The following is a 19,959-nucleotide window of genomic DNA, read 5'->3' as shown; positions in this document are numbered from 1 at the left end:
TAGAAAGTGCATATTGGTTCTCAGTAATAGACCAAATAAGAAAGTCAGAACTAAATGTATTGATTTTAGATTGGTAGCAGCCAAACAGTGTTTTGCATAATCATGGAAATAGAAAAAAGACGTGACTTACTTGGTAGAAATAGAGAGCAAGGGCCTGCACATAAAAAGTGAAAGAGGGAAAGTGGAGCGGGGTATACCACAGACCTGGGATACCATGGTTGAAGCACTGAAAGAGAGACATTGATAAGCTCTGTTTCTATGGGTCATAGCAGGAAGTATGATTCCCTATATAAGGGCAACCCATAACTTACAAGTATATCACACTACCCAAAAAGAGATCCCTCATACACAGTTGTAAAGAAAGACATCGAAAATAGCTGGTTTGGTTATGACTATAATCTAATATCTGATGCCCACTGATGCCTCTACGTCGATGCAGGTAGATGGCACATCTCTAAACTACTGACGTTTAAGTACGGCGAAATATGGGCATTCGCCAATCCCATGTAAGTATTAAAACCTAGACCCTAATGGATTGACAGCTAAGAGTTTTTAAATTGTTATTGTTCACTTTGCAAATTTTACTTGCAGTGTTAAAATCGTGGATAAAATGTGGTCCCAGATGAACGTGAAAATATGCTTTGGAAAGAATTACACAAAGTTCTTGAAATAATGTGTATGTAATTTCAAATCCAGTCAAGGAATAAGCAATCCCTATTTGGTAGAGATCTAGAATATAAACTCCAAGAGAAAAAGGAAAACCTGATTAAAACCAATCTAAAATGCAGCTTTACCTCAACACTAACGCCATAATTTGGACAACTGTTCACTGTGAGGGTTTAATAACCTCGATTTTAAGTACGCCACATTTTTATATATTGAGTACCTTGCATTGTACATTTTCACGAAAAACATTTCGGAATGACATTTAATATATATAATACGTTTTCTTGCATGTCAAAGGATTGTTTAATGCCATTTTTATCTAGAGTACTTTTACATTGCAGCCCAGCCAGAGAACAATGGTACTCTCCGATGCCATGCATTTTTGCATGAAATGTGGGTGCTGTATATGCACTCTGCCCATATCAAATGGCGTTTAACCTCCATGCTACTAGTACAATTTGTGTATCAGTACACAGTGGCCTTACTAGAGGGTTAACACACAAATTAGGGGAAACCAATATTGCAATACTGTTTCTTGGGCACAGCACATGCACTGTGGCACTGGTTAGCAACTTAGCAGCCCCACAGTGCAGAGTACTACTAAAACAAAAATAAAGAACCAAGAAAAGCAACAAATCTGGTGTGACAACGCAGAAAAGGCAACTATGCTGCAATGTTACTTTGACTTTATGATCGAATAAAGGTGAATTGATGAGTTGCTAGTTTCAATAATTTTGCTCCAGTGTAAAGGCTTTCGAGGAAATTTCAATTCGCCGACTGTGTTGGAAAATAGGAGAGTGGAGGTCTAGTAGACACAAACATACCTTTTTCATCAAAACTGTTGGTGTGAGAGAGGCCAATGATGTACTCTCACACAATGATGACTTAAATGTTTTCTGTTCAAAGTCAATTCAAGAGTTGTTTGTTATCATGAGCATTTTTTTTTTACAATATGCCCTACTGTGGATAGGCTATTCCTTTCACGGGCATTCAATGACAACCAGATTTTGCTGTATCTTCTTGAATACTTTAAAATACTGTTTAGCATGTAGGGAGATTTCTCAGGCAGTGAGTACAGAAATGTAAATTTGAAGTAGTTAATGCATTGCTATGTACGGGTTTGGAGATACCGTGGTGACATTTTTTGTTCCATTTAATACTGCATTCAGGACATCGGATTCCTGATTACTGGTCAATGGATGAGAAATATCACAGCCTTCATTTAAATCATGACTGCATGCAGGGCCTGTTTTAGCAATGGTGGCGCCCGGTGCAATAATCTTTTTTGGCACCCCAACACGTGATCATCTACTCAGAGTCCCTCACTACCACCTGCAAAAGTGACCATCTTCCTCCATAGCCCCACTCTCACATACATTTAATTTGCCTTGAAGCGCTGATAAAGGCTGACTTTCCTACTCTACTTAGCTATCCACATAAAATATAGATCTGTGCTTTGCAGCAGGCATATTAACCCCATGTGCTACACTATGGCGAGTCAAAACTGGTACTCTCTCTGATCTCTCTCTCTAGCAGGAACATTAGACACAAGGGGGTATATTATCAAGGGGTTTTATCTCCGCTTTTTTGGCTTTAAAAGCCAAGAAAGCGGAGATAAAATTATCTCCCTATTACCAAGCTGTCGCTAACACCAGTTAGCGACAGCTAATAGGAGATAGCGACCATCATGGGCCCCACTTTGCATGTCAGTGATATTTATCACTAATGATATGCAAAGTGGGCGTGCCAAGATGTTAGCGACTGGAAACAGTCGCTAACATCGCTATCTCCTATTACCAACTTTTGGAGATATTTGCGCTAAGCGCGAATATCTCCAAAAGCTAACACCTGCCCTGAGCAGTTCTTAGCCATGTTATCCTATGGGAGGTGGATAACATGGCTAAGAGCATTTGCTCGATAATGCATGAATATCGCTGACTTTTCAGCGATATTCATGCATTGCGGGCGTTTTTTATCGCATTTGCGATAAACCTTGCTAATAGCAAGGTTTATCTGCGATAAAAATCGCCGATGTGCTGCGATAATTTTTGTCTCTAAACAAGTTAGAGACAAAAATTATCGCTAGTTGTTGGTAATATGCCCCAAGATTTATCTTGACATTGTTATTGTTGCCAGAAATCTGGACACACAAGGAACTCTGCAGTAGGTGTTTTTAAAACGTAAGTTGTTGCTAAACACAACACCCCCCCAGACGCCAGTGCCCCCTCCAGGTCAGTGCCCACCGCGGCCGCACTAGTCGCACTGCCCTAAAGCCGGCCCTGACTGCATGTCTACCCTGCCCAAAACTGAAGACCTGTACCCTTCCTAACCTCTCTCCCTTCATCTTGCTGTGGTTTGCCACTGTTCTTGTTCGTGGTTCCCACATCAAGATAAGGGTGGCTTTGGCTACTATTCTGCTCCGGTGCGAGTGTCTCATTTTCCTTACAATCAGAGGGTGGGACGAGGGCCTATTTTCTTTGCTCCCATCAGCACATTTTCCACACTACTATGGATGATCCCCTTGTGCTTCTTACCCAATAGATTGCCACCTATACTTTCCACCGAAATCTAGTCAGTATCAGTTCCTCATTTATTCGAATTCAACATGTTAACTGTTTAGTCATCTTGGTGAAATGTCTGTGTATAGATCCATTCTCTGTTTGAAGCAAATTGCTCCCTCTTCCCCTTTTCATGCAATTGTCACTCTGTGAACCTTGGATGCAGACTAGCATTTCTTGAAAGGAAAGTAATTTTATGGAACTGCTTAAATTAGTAACTTCATTTTTGGACCCAGATATGATAGTAAGACTAGCCATCAATAACGCGATAGGCGCAGTGACACCAGAAACCAGGCTCGAGGGGCCCACCACACCTAATTAGTTGTTGTTTGTTATTCTCAAATCAGTGGACGTGGGGCCTGAATTCCTTTCCTGCATTAGGGTCCACGGCACCATGGCAACGCTGCGGGAAATCGCCCATACCTACTTTCACTCCAGAGTCTTATATTTGTAACAACGAACATACATAGAAATGATAAATTGTGTTTTTCCACAGTTTTTTCCTCCCGCTTCGTTTCAATTTTCTCTTTCCTTTCACTGTTCGTTAATATTAGGTGCGAGAAACACACCAAGGAAATAAGAAAGGATTCAAGTTATTGTTGTGAACTGAGAGCGAGAATAGGATTTCAGCTTCAACAAAGCAGAAAGCTCAGTTCCAGTGGAGAACTGTCTGGTGTTCTTGCTAACGTTCAAAGAGGCGTCCGGAGGGATGCTTCAGATTTAATTTCAGCAGGTTTCAACAGAAGTTCACTTAAATTCCTGTCCTGAAATAGCTTATTTTGTGTCAATGTTAATCATTTCCTTTAAGTCAATGGAATCGTGAGCCGCTTGCATGTTCAAACATTTCATTTTGATGACACACTTGGATAAATTGGCACCAGCAGTATTTCTCTTAAAAATAATATCAAGAGACGGGTTTCTCAGCATTTAAAACCGAATGGAGTGTTACCGTTGTAAAAATGTTTTGACGCGTATATTACAAAAATGACAGTGTCTGGGTGATACTGTCTCTCCTTGGAGCAGTCATTCCAGTGATCTGTAAAGCAAATAGCCATTACATGCCTGGCAGGTTACTAACTAATCATACATGGGTACCTTGAGACTGTAAAATAAAGACATAAAAGAACAAAACTACAAAATAGCTGAACATTTAACACATCCTTCAAACCCTGGAAAAATAACCTGGTTGCCTTCACCCACTTTGCTCCATCGCAAAAGCAAGCTGAATTGTCTTACTTTCTCAGCATCTTGCGACACTTGGACTACTGATTTTCCCACACAGTCCATGTCAAGGGTGTAAGGGTGGTCATTTGAACAATGCAAATGCAAGCTCATGTTTTTATCACTTAAACCAAAGCTTGACTTAGCCAGAGCCCCCATGAGACCACGCAAGCCCCCCCCCCGCTTCCTCCAAGGGACAGGTAAGCCCCCCCCAGGGGGGCCCACCCCCCAGTTTGAAGACCTCTGTTCTAAATGATATCAATGCTGTTTGCCAATGTGAGGGGCATATTATCAAGCAGGGTGTTAAAAATGTTTGCCGTTTTAGCAGCAGAAGTGTGGAGAAGTGTGGCTCAATGGTTAGAGCGGCAGACCCTGATGCAGAGGTCTAGCCCGGGACCAGGGTCCAAATCCCCGCCTCGGCAGGTCTTGGGCTCAAAATTCCACGGACCTGATAATTCTCGCCTCGGTGCCTATTCCAATCATGGAGTCCAACTCTGGGCAATAGCTTGCTTAATCCCCACAACGCTAAGGATGCCTGGCCTCCACCTTGGGGTGCCCAGGAGTGGACACCTCACAGGTAAAGCCAGGATGGGTTCCACAGCGGTATTCGTACAAGCGCTTTGAGACCCTTGTGGGTGAGTAGTGCGCTATGCAAGTATCAATTTACATTTTTTTTTACATTTTACAGAAAACTGCCACTAAAGCGGCGATAAAGGGCTTGATAATATGCCTTTAGAATTCTAATAGAAACCCATGTTCTGATGTGAACATGGGCTTCTATTGGAATTCTCCAGGGCCCATTATCGCCGCTTTAGTGGCAGTTTTCTGCCGCTAAAACGGTGATAATTTTAACGCCCTACTTGATAATATGCCCCTTTGAGCTTAAAATGCTTATTGTCGTTTACTAGTAAACATGACATGCAGAACAGGACAGACGCCAATGCCATGGTGAGGATTCCATAATACTCATGGTAAAGATAATCCAACATTTCTAAATGCAAAAACAATTCACACACAAAAAATCCCAAATATTTTGAAGTCAAAAACACGTCTTACTGATCAATTAAATTCAAAGCTGGTGTATTAAGTATTCATAATGACACATTCTATATAATGTTAATTATTCATTTAACATACATTTGCCCTTGGTACAATCATATAGGGTACTAGAAAATCAGCTGCAGAGATATCTCACAGAATGTATCTAAGATTTTATTAGGAGTATAATAGTTTTCCATCCAAAATAAGTACTGCTAGAATAGCACTACTACAAACACTGCTGCTGCTACTACAACTACTGCTACTACTAATAATAATAATACGTTTGTGTACTGTACCTGCTTTCATGCATGTTTAATGCAAATATCTATAAGTAAATAAGACAGGTCTTACCCCTCGTTCAAGAAGCATGTCTTTAAAATGGGTGCTACGTTCTTCCAAGGGAACCAAGGCTTCGGATGTTTTCACAATTCTTTCCTCTTTTTCAAGCTCGTCTTTTTCCATGCTTTGAAGAAGTTCAATTCTTAGAAAAAAGATACAGCACAGTCAAATATATTCCCAATTTTCCATATTTGTCATTTAAACAAATTTTGAGCACGTGCCAATTTGGTTACTTCTGATTAGACAAACGCATTCAGCAAAATAAAAACAAATGGATGAGAAACAGGGGTTGGGCTGCTGTGTTGGGGGGCGAGCGTGAAGGCAGAAATTTCAACAGGTAGAGGAAAGGGAAAGAAGTACATAAACATGAAGATTCTTTATCTCCATGATTGAATTTTCCAGAAATCAGAAAGGATAATTTAAACTAACATCTTATTAAAAACAGGAAATCCTGATGCATTTTAAAAAGTACGCAAATCTTATGCATTAATTATTGTACTGTGGCAAACATTTGACAATGCTTAGATGGTAAGAAACACAGATTTTCCAAATCATGTCTTAGTTTTCAGAAAATGAAATCCAGTATCCATGACTAGAAACGCAATATTAAGGGGGTGAGCAGTGTTTTATTTGAAATTGTGAATCAGAATGTCCAAAGATACTAAATTAATAGAACATGTTTTATTTCCTTATCTTTCTACAAAGCATTTCAAAAGAGACATTCAACTTCTTCTGATCGAACCAGAATCAAAGTGAAATTATGTGAGTATCTATTATAATGACAATGTTGTGGTATAGGCCATATTTGTCTTGCATTGCATAAAACAGATAATCTAAACTCTCTCGACAATATAGAAGGCTTGTTTCATAAAGGAAGGTAGCAATAGTACTAGCGGTAATGAGCAAGGACATGAAGCTTCATGAAATACCAGCGTCCCTAGTGCTACCCCTGAAGACCCATGATTGATGGTATGAAAGCAATGGCTCTTACGGATTAATTGGGTTATGGCATATACAAACATTCAGAAGAGTGTGAAAGCATTATTTCCTATGAGATATCAGGTTTTTTTTGGAGAAATTTGGAACCCTGAATCAGATAACAACCACAATCCCTGTGAGGGAGAGCCACAAAAAGTCACTGCATTAACCTTTACTTTACCCTCTGGTCTCTAGGCACAAAGGAGTGAGGCTTAACTTAGAGTCAATAGATAAAGCATGTATGCAGCACACATACAGTAATTGATTGAAACGTAAGAAGAATCCCAAACCAATTTGGAGAAATAAAGTACAACTGGAGATTTGCAATTTTAAAGATTTCAGTGAAAATAGTACAGAAAAACACAGAGTACCACTGCCTTGCGAACACCCCCATAATGTTGCATTTATTTGCAACTGATATTTTAACAGTTTTATAATTAATTAGAATGTCACATCTCTGGCTTTGTGCTTATATGTTCATAAGAAACAACATTGGGAGATGATGTCCTCACACTCTTCCAAAAGTTTTAATATGTTGCATCCTAATTTATCCATAAGAACCATTGTTTTCCATACTGCTTGCTTACCAGGGCTTTGAGGAATACAGAGTTGCCTCACAATGGTATACAGAACATGGGTCTTCTATGCTCAACACAGAAGTGCTATTTTCTATTAATAGTGCCAACTTAGAACCTCTGGACGTGATTGCCTGTGACAAAGTCAAAGTTTGAGGTCAACCACAATGGAGCCCTGGTTGGATGCACTAGGCGGGATGCCTCGTCAACATTTTACCTTTGTAAATATTTGCAGGATTTTCTCTCTATGTTGAGCAGGCCTCGCTGCAGCAGGCTGGATTTGCAGCAGCTTCATCATCTTGGATTAGCAGGAGCCCCTGGTCAACTCCTGGGACTTTTGAGCTCTGGAGCTTCCAGCGGGACGAACCTGAAATCCATGCCGGGTTGCGGTGAGAGGTAGTTGGCTTGACTCTCGACGTTGGGTCGGTCTCCTTATGAAACTTTTCCCAAATGTTGATCCAAACATCTGCAACTTCTTGAAGTCAGTGACTTTATGGAGTCACCCTTGGCGGTTATTGGCACCGTAATAAGAGGATATATGAGCAGTTGATGACAGAGTCGCTGAGATAACTGCAGGCTTCAAAGGGCGTTGAACAGCATCGGAACTGCAGTGCAGGATGGCCGGTGTGCCAGCACTTCACGAGTGGTGTCCCTGGCCATGGTGCACATCACAGCGTCACAGCGGCATCGCAGACTGCGTTGGAGATTGCCTTTCTTGCTTCTCTTAGGTTTCTTCCAGCTCCCAACGGCAGTAACAAGCTCCAGGGGCCCAAAACTGGAATAGGGACCTTCTAGCAGGTCAGAACTCTCAGCAATAGAATTCAGGGGAGCTGGGGTAAAGTCTTTGTGTCCCTAATAATTCAGAAAAGGAGACCAGCACACACAAGCCCTTAAAGATTCTTCTTCAAGCAGGTTCACAGCAAAGTTCCAGTATTTGTCCTTTCCTTGGCAGAAGCAGCAACTGCAGGCCAACTTCACACAGGACACAGCACACAGCAAACGGGCAGTACTCCGACTCAAAGCTCTCCGACTCTTCTCCTTGGCAAAGGTTTCTCTTGGGTCCAGAAGTGAAGTAAATTTCTGGGATTTAGGGTCTGTTACTTATACCCCATTTTGTCTTTGTTCTTCTTTGTGCAATGGTCTCTGAGCCCAGTCCAAATCAGTTATGTCCTCACTGGTGAAGTATGACCACAGGGGGTGGAGACAGCATTGTGCATGGAAGACAGGCCCTCTTCAGGTGCAAGGAAAATGTATCCCCTACTCTAAATGCTGCCAAGGTCTATTCAGCTCCCCTCTGAGTCATACAGGAAGGGCCATGCACACCTCAACCTTCCCCAGTGTGTGTCTACAGTGAATGCGCAACCTGTCACTCCAAAACCAGACAATCCAAGAACAGGCAGAGGCAGACAGAATGGTTAAAGGCACTGTACTAGGGACTTATCAGTGAATTAAATATGCCATGCCTATACCACAACAGGAATGAATCAAACCAAGGTCAATGGGAATCCAAAACAGGAACTCCCATTGACCTACGTTTGATCCAGTCCTGCCGCGGGCACCAGGCCCAGCCACACAAGTGGGGCAGTGTTCTTATAGGAACAACTGGGGAAAAGCTGAGTGGTAGGAATTTTGTGGATTCCTCCTTACAAACCTGAAATCCATGCCGGGTTGCGGTGAGAGGTAGTCAGCTTGACTCTCGACGTCGGGTTTGTCTCCTTATGAAACTTTTTCCAAAAGTTGATTCAAACATCTGCAACTTCTTCCTGAAGCTCCTATTGAACGTTCACAGTGCCCAAAACACAAATTCAAAGTTCCAGAGTCTCAGAGGTTCTCCTCAGAAGTTAGAACTACAATTCCCACATTGCACCTGGCCAAAACATTAAAAGTCAACTGAACGCACTCCAGGCTGGGGATGCCCATGGGGAGCCGGTGCAGTTGAGCTCTATTAACCTGTTGTTTTCAAGGCATTTACTCCTTAATCCTTTTTGAAGAAAGGCAAAGTCCTCAGGCTTTAGTTCCAAGTGTGCAACAGGATCAGTCCTTCAGAGTGCAATCCTTTGAGGTGCAGACCAGGGTTCCAGCCGGGCTGTCCTTGTTCTCCTTGTTGTTTCAGTCAGAAAATCAAAGTTGCTATGCAGCTCCCACATATTTATCCAATGTTCTGGGGTGACAAGCAGGGGGGCATCCCTTAACAATAAGGTACAGGGTGCCTTCCAAAACCATGACACCTCCCTCCAAAGTGTGGCAAATTCTTGTTGCACAAAGCACTGTACTTTAAAATTCAAGATGGAGAATTTCTCTCCTTGGGAGTAAGAGCTGGCTAAGCTAACCTACTGGTGTGGCTCTTTTCCCTTAACACGTCCTGTCCAGAACTCCTGCAAATTTAGTTCATGGGGCTCCCATCTGGCTGGCGGTACATGGTGAGGGGGTTGGCCTGGGCTGGCATTCCTTACTGTCTTGCTCTCTTTGAAGATCAGTTTAATTACCCAGCCCCCTTCCTGACCAGTTCTATGCAGCTACAGTTCCCCTCCCACCAGATAACCTCTGTCTCTATGCAGGCCACTTACAACCTCATCAAAGAAATTTGGCTTGGCCTGACAAGGCTTGCCAATCAAGACAGGCTGCTAGAGGGCTGGAAAGAAAGTTCTATAACTTTGTTGGTAATGACAAATTCAACAGTGGCAAGTTGTGAATTTATTATTGCCAATCTTGTTAGTCTGTGAAATATTATTTTAGCTCCTGCCAGTCAATAGTTACACTGTATCTCAGTATTCCCATGTTAGCCTACGGAGCTAAAAGTGCTACAATGGGGGAAAACAGAATCATTAGTTTTTCCATCACCAGGGCATATAAAACATATTTGAAAATGTCCCTGATTTATTTTACATGGCCCTCTACCCTTGGGACACCTAGTTTAGACCTAAGGAGTGACTTATAAGGAAAAATAAGGTTGTTTAATACTTTGGAAGTACCATTAAATCTAAATTCAAATTTGCATGTAATTACAATTTAAAAGCAGCTTGCAAAGCAGGGCCAACATTTAAATAAGAGCAGGCAACCTAGCATTGCACACATAAGTGCCTCACAGCTGCTGGGCCTCTTAACCCACATGCCCCACCATATACTAGGAATTTACGGATAGGTTGTCAGTGTCAATTGTAATAACACCTAATTATGATATACATTTTTGATCAGAGCACTTGCCTTGAGCCAGGCTAACAGAGTCAGGGCACAGTCAGAGTCAGTTACCACCAGTAGCAGTAAAAAAATTGGGTTGATCAGGGCTGAAAGGATGACTTCTTTGCATTGTCTGTTTTCAGTGAAATTAGAGGTGTGCAAAAAATGCCGCTCTGCCTGCAGCAAATATGGAGTTTATACCACTGCACAAGGAGCGCGGATTTCCGCAAAACTCCACAAATTGACATGGAGTGGAGCTTTTTCTATTGACTGGCTCGCCAACTTTAAGTAGGCGAGCATTTACAAGAAAAAACATGCATTAGACATACTCCTGGCAAGATTTTTCAATGCGAGTGGTCGAAGCAGGTTGAGAACTCTACCGCGTGGGTAGAATGTCTACTCGAGCAGTAGAAAGCAGCAGTGTCCTCTGGCGTGACGCATAGTGCCATTCACACTTATTTCAGGGCACAGACAAACTCCCGGCTCTAAGAATTAGTTTGAGAACATGACTTAACAGACTCTACAGCTGGCGGCACTCTGCATAGCATGGCCAATTTTTTCTGGCACTTCGCAGGATTCTGCAGAGCAGAAATCCACAAACTCTGCCCAGTACTAGGGGAAATATTGTGATTTTCTCGCACAGGCCCTATTCCTATCTCCAGAAGTGAGGGATCATGTTTATCAGGAGATTTGGGAGAATGCTAGGTCATAAGAAGTTTGTGGCTCCCCACAGATTCCAAAACTTTCCATCACAGAAATATGAGGAAAATTTGTTTTTTTAGTAAAAGCTTGAGGTTTATCAGGTATTATGGCTAAGAAAAGTTAATAAGAGTTACACATACCCCACCCTTGATTCCCCTAGATATCCAGTTTTCACAAATGTACAGGTTTGCTAGGATTCCCTAGGTGCCAGCAGAGCTAGGACCCAAAATCCACAGCTAGCGACATTGCAAAGAAAGGGTCCTGTTTTCAGTGGAAAAATGTGATATGTCCCTGTTGCATTGAGACAATGGGGTTGAACCAGGCGCACAACGGTGGTTGAAAGTGGGTTGATTCAAATTATGCGGTGCTCCAGGGTATCACTCTCTGACATGGAGTGTGAATTAATAGTACTGAAGGGCTGCACTCCCACCCATGTGGGATGTGTCCTCCGGGGCTCCGTTAATTGTCCTTCGACAAAGAAGGTTTCTCCAAAGTAATCAATAATATACAAACAAAGTCTCTATGATGAAAGTCTTCATTTTTATTTCATCTCGTTAACATCATCACGAGGAAAATAGGTTTATGAATGTCGGTTCTTCCATACAAAAGATTTTAAACCATTTCACATTCCCAATGCATTTCGGCAATGTGATTGCCTTCTTCCGGGGATATCTCTACAATAAAGGAAATTACAATGCACTCAGTGTAACGAACAATGTATGGCATTCGAAAAAACAATATCATGAAATGAGGTCATGTTTGTAGATCAATATCGTTAGTAAGCATACACATATTGGGGTATGGTTTCTGCCCTGTTAGTAAATAAATGGTGTGTGAGAAACCGAATCTGTGCATTAAAATAAGAAACTCGCGCTCGTAATAAGAAAGAAACTTGTGCTCGTAATGAAAAAGATAATATATTAGGCATGACGTGCTTGAACCTGCATGTAGCAAGTAGATCAAATCAACGAGAGTACGCCCCAATGGCAGGTCAAGTTACGGAGCACTCGCGAATGAGACGCGTGCGCATTAATGAAACCCATATATTGCTCCAGTAACGTGCTTGGAGTTTGTAAGTATGTGTTGGAATATTATATGGTCATTCGACGCAAAAGGTAAAGTAGCCGAAGCCGGTGGTGTATAAAGCGGGCTTACCACAGCGTTTTCTGCTCCTTGACTCCGTCATAGAACCGGAAGTGAAGGACACGACCTCGGTGGTAGTTTTAACATGCCAAGGCCTGACGCGTCACTAGGCAGCGCCGTATTAACTGCGTCCGCGAACGGGGTAGAAACCCCGCAGAGTTGAAAATACTAAATTGATGTGGGATTAGACACGTGTATTCGAAAGTGGTGCTGGGTGTTATACAACGATTAAAACAGAAGATAACGGTAGCGTGTGGGATCAATGTTGTCCCTTAGTTAATCAATAAAGATCCTAAAGTGTAAAAAAATATCTAAAAAAATGCTAGAAAACATGACTCGCCTCTCTACGGAAACTAGCCTGTGTGCAGGACATAACGAGTAAATGATGACGGTATGAAGTGACTGATAGGTGTGAATGTAACCTGCTACGAAAGATAATAACATATGTACATGCAAACTAGTAATGATCGTCGAACAAAGGTTCGGACAAATGTCATAGATAGCAGCTGTATTCCATGCGGTTATTGAGGCCGTATGGTTTCATGCTAGCCAAGGTAGAAATCCAGTAGTTTTCTCTTTGCAAAAGTACGATGTGATTGTCTTTGCCTTCGGCCTTAGTCACGTTCTCTAGAATGGAGTATCGCATTTGACTAATGTTGTGCCCTGCTTCTATGAAGTGTTGCACTACCGCCAATTTCAACTGCTTTGTTCTAATGTTAGATTTATGTTCGTTCAGTCGAACCTTAATCTTTCTCTCGGTCTGCCCTACATATATTTTTCCACAAGGGCATTTTAACATGTACACCACGTTGGAGGTGTCACATGTGGCTGTAGCTCTGATCCTGATCTTATGTCCCTTCAAGGGATGATTAATGGTAGTACCTTTAATGATGCTGTGACAATGATTGCAATTCCAGCACGGATGGGTTCCTTTGTATTGGATAGGCTTATATTCAGTATGTTTAATAAGTTCTCCGAGATTCTTCGCTCTGGTGTAAGCAAAGATGGGTTCCGTGACAAAAATATGGTTAAAATCCTGTTCCGTTCTGAGGATCTCCCAATGTTTTTTGATGATACTTTTGTAGATCTTACTGGCAGTGGAATATTTAGAAACTACTGTGATGGATTCCTTACTGGTGGGTTGTCGAGTCTCCAGTAATTCAGTTTGTGTCTTGCCTGTACAGCGTTGTTTGGCCTGCTCGAGGGTATGATTAGGGTAACCACGTTCTTGGAATCTTGATAACATGTTCTGTTGTTGCCTTAATGAAGTTTCAGGGCCCAAGACTATCCTCTTGGCTCTTAAAAGTTGACTGTACGGTAAGTGATCTTTCAGGGGTTGTGGATGGAAACTTGTGTAGTGTAACATATTATTTCTGTCAGTGCTTTTCCTGAATAAATCCGTTTGGAAACCTGTCTGTGTTTTTGTGATTTTAACATCCAAGAATGTGATGGACTCTCCTTGAATTTCCTGGGTGAATTGTATGCGTGAGTCTATGCCGTTGACCTTGGTTAATTCCATTTCTAAGGAATCTTTTGCACCTTGCCAAAGCATAAAAAGGTCATCGATGAATCTTACGAACATTTTTAGGTGATTCTTCCAAGTAGGTTTGTTAAGTATATTTACTTCCTCAAATCTACTCATAAAAATATTCGCATAGACCGGAGCTGCTGAATTTCCCATCGATGTTCCCGTTTTTTGTTGATACCACACGTTGTTCCATGTGAAATAGCTGTGAAATAACGTGAATTCCAGAAGTTCCATAAGGAAAATTTTGAAACCTTCCTGTAACTCTGTTCTTAACAAGCAATATTCAATGACTTCAATACCCATTGAATGAGGGATAGAGATGTACAGGGAAGTAACATCCACTGTACATAGCAGTGTATTGTCGTGATTTTCAAGGGTAATATCATTGAGCTTGTTAAAAAAATCTGTGGTGTCTTTGATGTTTGTCTGCCTCGACATAACAATCGGTTGCAGGTACTTGTCTAAAAATGTGCCCACAGGTTCATGGATGCTTCCCGATGTGGAAACTATAGGTCTGCAAGGAGGCGTTTTGAGGTTTTTGTGAATTTTTGGAACTAAAAAGAATTTCGGGCTTTTCGGGTCATTGATGATCTTATTGTCAAAAGCCTTTTGAAGGATAGTACCCAATATTTCCTTGAACTGGGTTGTGGGATTAGCTTCTAATTTCAAATATGTGTGTTCATCCGAGAGGTGAAGGGATGCCTGTGCATTGTAATAGGTGGTGTTCAAAATAACGATAGCACCTCCTTTGTCTGCTTTAACACATGTTATATCCCTATTTTGGGATATTGCCTTGAGAGTGCCCATTTCTTTGTTGGTGTAGTTTTTCTGTTTAGATTTCATCTTGCAATTCACTTTGGTTTTGTCGTTTCTAACCAGGGTTTCAAATGTATCCAAGCTTTTATGTGATACTGGTGCCATATAGGTGCTTTTGGCACGCAATCCTTTAAGTTGGTATAAATGGGGTTTTATACGATGTTGGAAAAAAAAATTCTCAACCCAAGTTTTCTCATTAACTTAAAGACGGAGATCTCCAGTTCAAGTTTGTTGGTATTAGAGGTTGGAACAAATGATGTTCCCTTTTGTAGGATCTTGTTTTGTGTTTGACTGAGGTGAAAGTCAGAAATGTTTATAACGAGATTGTCCTTTATTTCACTATTTTAGGTTTGTCCTTCTTGGCCGTGTCTGTATGTGTTTGAGGTGGTTCCTTTGTTTTTTCTCTTGCCCCTCCTGGGTCTTCCTGTCTTTCGTGGCCTGTCTCTAAAGAAGACTCGGTCGATGTTGATGGTGTCTCTGTGCTCGTCTGGGATACAGCAGTATTAGTCGTGGGTCTTTGTGGGGGATAGCATCCTGTTCTCCTCTGTTGGTTGCTTATGTCATCTTCAGAAGATGACATATCAGTGTTCGTTGTATAAGGCTTATTTTGACGTCGCTTAGCGTAAATTTCCGCCCATGTGTAAACCTCTCCCATTTTGTAGTCAATGGTATCTCTCCTTAGTTTGCGTATCTTTCGTTCGCTGACTTCCGCTGTGTGTTTAGAAAGTTGAGAATTGATGTCGTCCAAATTTTTTTTGTGTTCCTCTGGTGTGAAACTACTTTCTAATTCTGTTTTCACTTTGGTTATGTCTTTAGAAAGTTCCTCCAAAATGTTGGACAGCTCTTCGATGATGAGTAGGATTAAATCCAGAGAACATTTATTTAAAATCGCGAACCATCGGTCTTTGAATTTCTGTACGTTTTTACACAGTGATGGCTTTAATGGTATCCTGAGTCCTCTCGAAATCCTCTGTGCCTTGTGGTAGTTAATCATAGTGCTCGCATGCAGGCGTTGGTTGATCTCTTTTTTGGAGAGATACAATAATTGCCTTATATTTTGTTCCTTTGTTCCATCCGTGGCGAGTTCAGTGGTGTCTTCATTAATGAGTGCATAGATCCTTGAAACTTCTTCATCACTGTAAGCAAAGGTATCTGCTCTGGTGTCGGTCATGCTGAATATTTCTTCATATTGCATTTAGATGGTGTACCCGGTGTGCCGCCTGGTAAAGGTCATTTAGGCCCATATTCTATCCTGGGCACTAGGTCTACCCAGACAACTGAGGTACCATATTTATTGGATGACATGTGGGAAAAATGAATATTAGAATAGGTTACAATTCAATGCATTTTGACCTTCCAAATGTAAGCCAGCATGTAATAAAGAAGACATTTTAAAAACTGCCCTCTCAATCACATGCTAGTTTGTGTAACCACAAATTCAGAGCTGTACAAATAAGCACTGCTCATAAACTTCCTATCTGGTGCCCATTTGTAGAAATACATAGGTTTCTTTGATACCCATTTTTCAGACTATATATATTTCACCATATGTATATCTATACTAGGCACATAATGAAAATCTTGGTAAAGTGCAGCTCAGTTGTTGGATCTGGTTACCGCAGTTTCTTTGACAACCTAAAAACCCTAAATATTACCGCCACCAGAATGATTAAGCAAATGTAATGGTATATTGATTTTGTAAATCAGCCATCATAACAAAAAGTTACAGATGAAAATATTGTCAGGAATAGATGTTTTTTTCTACTCATTTTCAATGTTTCTTTATTTCAGCAGTTAGTTTCTTTGAAAAAAACATTTTGGAATCTACAAATATAAGCCTTTACTGAATTCAGAATTTTTCCTACTTTTCAAAAACGTACGGCTTTCCTGGATCGTCAATTGGTTTCACAACAGTTTTCGCCACAAACTGGTAGTAGGTTGAACGCACAAAAAAATAGGAAAAATGGAATACCTCTTGGAAAAATACCAAAACTGTGGTAAAAAACATTTTTTTTTATTCTGCTCTACATGTTCACGAAAGAACGACATTCATTCACTCTTTCTTTGATGCCATATTTAGGAAAAAAAGGCACTTTATTTGCAGACCATTCTTTCCCTTTTCCTACAAAAATGTAATATTTGCTATATTTTGCCTATATTCTCAGTGCTTGCCAGAGGAATCTACATACCCTGGGTACCTTTAGAATTCCCAGGCTGTTGGAAAAAAAGAATGCAAATGTTGCATGGAAACCTTATGTGAAAAAAAGTTATGAAGGTGTTAGAAATGGGGGTCTCTTGTTGGCAATGGTTTACACCTTTGTCCAAGTAGGGACCCTTGCCTCTAGTCAGGGTAAGGGAGTTACGCACCTAGACAACAAATGATCACCCCCTTGGTATCTTGGCACGAGCAAACAGGCTTATCTCATAGGCAGTGTGTACAGCATTGGTCCCTAGAGACAAGCTATGGCTTGTATTGAAAGGCATAGGCATCCCTTTATTGACTCTTAACCTACTCATAAGGCTACACGACGGCAACTATGCTCAGATTAGGTGGGGGTCACAGCGACAGCTTACTGGCAGGATTCCAGTAAACAGGGGAGTACGCAAGGGTTGTGTGATGGCACCCACACTGTTCTCATTATATGTGAACAGGGTGGTTAAATTCCTGCAAGAAACACCAGCAGATGCCCCGACCCTGGCAGGCAACAAGGTGCCTACTCTCCTGTTTGCTGATGACACACTACTGATCTTGAAGACACCAGAAGGCCTCCATAAGGTTTTGAATAGGTTCCAGCTTTTTTGTAGTACTTGGGGTCTAATCATAAATACGTTCAAAACAAAGTTTATGACTTTTAATCCCCATAAATCTTTTAAGAGCAATATCACTCTAGATGGAATCTGTCTCGCGAGAGTTAAGACCTTAGACTACCTTGGGATACGCCTTTCTGACAAAGCCCAATGGAAATTTCATTTGGACAAAATGCTTCTGAATCACAAGTCCTCAGCTGGAGTGATATGTAAAGAACATCGCCTGTCATATAGTAGACCTATTGCCCCAGCCCTCGCCGTGTACGAAGCTAAAGCAGTTAGTTCGGCCGAACTATGGGGTTTTAATAATCTTGACGACCTTGGTAGATCAGAAAATAAGTTCCTCAGGGACCTCCTTATGCTACCACAGGGAACACCTTTAACCCCCTTGGCATATGACTTGAGCAGGCGTCATATTAAAGATCTGGCCAAACTTCGCCCCCTGGTGACTGGGCACACCTTAGGCGCACCTTAGAGCTTGTAAATTACGCCAATGCTTTTACCGAGGTAATGACATTGGACACTGGTAAAAACATAAAATGGATTTCGAATGTCAAGGCACTGCTGCTCACTTTGGGACTCAAGGAGTCATGGGACTCCCAACCCCCCCCGACAAAAGCTTAGCTTAAACATATTTACTGGGAGTGGATAGGTGCTAGAGATTACAGTAACACTAACCTAGGCAGGCTCACAGAGGAGTTTTTTCATCATAAATCGTTTAGAGCCTTCTAACCTTATCTAGATGTGATCCAGACCCCAAGAGACAGGACTCTATACACTCAATTTAGATTTGGCACAATCCCAGTCGCCGAATTTACCATGAAGTGGCGCTCTTTTAATCAGACCGCCACAGAATGTCCATCTTGTGAGAATCCTAATGAGAGCATTGCACCACACCTTATGTTTGCCTGCCCTGCTTACGCCAGCACCGGGTCCTGTTGGCTTGCGCCTATTTAAAAGCAGCTAGGCACCACTAACCATTGAGATGCCCTTCGTATACTGAGAACAGACCCAAGAACCTTATATGTTTGTGCCATTGCTAAGTTTCTGGGTCGAGCCTGGTCAATCAGGCATAGGGCCATACGAAGGACCTCCATAAATTGATATAGTGGTTAAAAGCACGACCATTGTAAGATTGCAGTTTGCTATGCTACCCTTTGATCTAGATAATCAATTTTTATATTTTAAATATATTTGTCCTCATTGTTTTAAACTGTTTCTTTAATTCATACTGATTATTTATAATGTTTGTCAAAAGCTTTAACTTTTATTGATTCAGAGAGAATTGCGTTGCTTGTTTTTATCCATCTGATTAATTATATTTTTATAACCTATACATTTTATTGATCAAGAGAGAATTGTGCTGTATGTTTTTATCTATCAATGTATTTTTTCCATATTGAAATTGTTATTGCTTTTATGATATTTATATCGAAATAAAGCTTGATTGATCTATTGATTGGTAAAGAATTTGAGCACACATACAGTAATACAGAGAATAGGTAAAGAATTTGAGCACACATACAGTAATACAGAGAAAACACTACAAATGGACACCACTCCAGTTTAGAAAAATACATAATCTTTATGGAAACCAAACTAGACCAAAACTATAAAAATCCAACATATAGTTATCAAGATATAACTTTTAAAAGGTAAAAACTGTTCTGTCCTTAGCAAACTATAGATGCAACACTTTCAACACAAAGTACCTTGGATTCGTCAAATTCGTAAACAAAAACAGTTGCAGGGAAGGTGATGCATCAGTTCCTTACGCACAGGGAAGGTTATGCGTTGGTTCCTTGCTCCAGGGGAGGTGATGCGTTAGTTCTTTACTGCCACACTGGGGTGATGATGCGTTGGTTCCATACTGGAGAGGAAGTGATCCGTCGGTTTCCTACTGTGCAGGGAGGTGATGAGTCGGTATCTTACTGCTTCCCCAGCGTTGTTGTAGACTTGGTGCCTCGGTGTGATGCGTGGGGATTCGGGGATGGGTCGGTTCTCAATGCGGTGGCAGCAACTGCGCTGCATTGATTTCTCCAGCCACAGTCCCATAATGCATCAGTTCTTGCAGTCGCACAGCTGGGTCTGTGTAGGAGTCAGTGTGGCGCGTTGATCTCGGACTTTGAAGATCAGTGCACAAGACTCACCGTGCGGCGATTTCTCCAGCAACACAATAGCGATGTGTGGAAATTATTCCCGCACGAGGGTGTTGCATCGGAAATGGGTGTGGATGCATCACACTTCTCTAGTTGCTTCTCTTTTCCCAGCTCCCAGCAGGAGGACTAACCTCCAGAGGCTCAACACAGGAACATACATATCTTGGCAGGTCAGAACACCCAGCAAGGAAGTCTTTGTGTCCCAAAGACTTCAGAACAGGAGGAAAGAATACCTTCAAGTCCTTGGA

At 41.5% G+C, this 19,959-nt stretch overlaps 1 protein-coding gene across 1 annotated transcript in view; it reads right to left on the bottom strand.

Moving 5' to 3' along the window:
- TCERG1L (transcription elongation regulator 1 like) overlaps positions 1-19,959 on the bottom strand; it is a 1,322,664-nt gene that overhangs the window by 189,008 nt on the left and 1,113,697 nt on the right. The window contains exon 10 of the mRNA XM_078643487.1: positions 5,838-5,967. Within this exon, the coding sequence (XP_078499613.1) occupies positions 5,838-5,967 (130 nt within the window). The remainder of the gene's footprint in view (positions 1-5,837; positions 5,968-19,959) is intronic.

This window comes from Lissotriton helveticus, chromosome 5_1, assembly GCF_964261635.1.
Source record: "Lissotriton helveticus chromosome 5_1, aLisHel1.1, whole genome shotgun sequence".
Lineage (NCBI taxonomy): Eukaryota > Metazoa > Chordata > Amphibia > Caudata > Salamandridae > Lissotriton > Lissotriton helveticus.
Note: the sequence above shows the minus strand (reverse complement) of the source record. Positions and strands in the feature narration are given on the sequence as shown.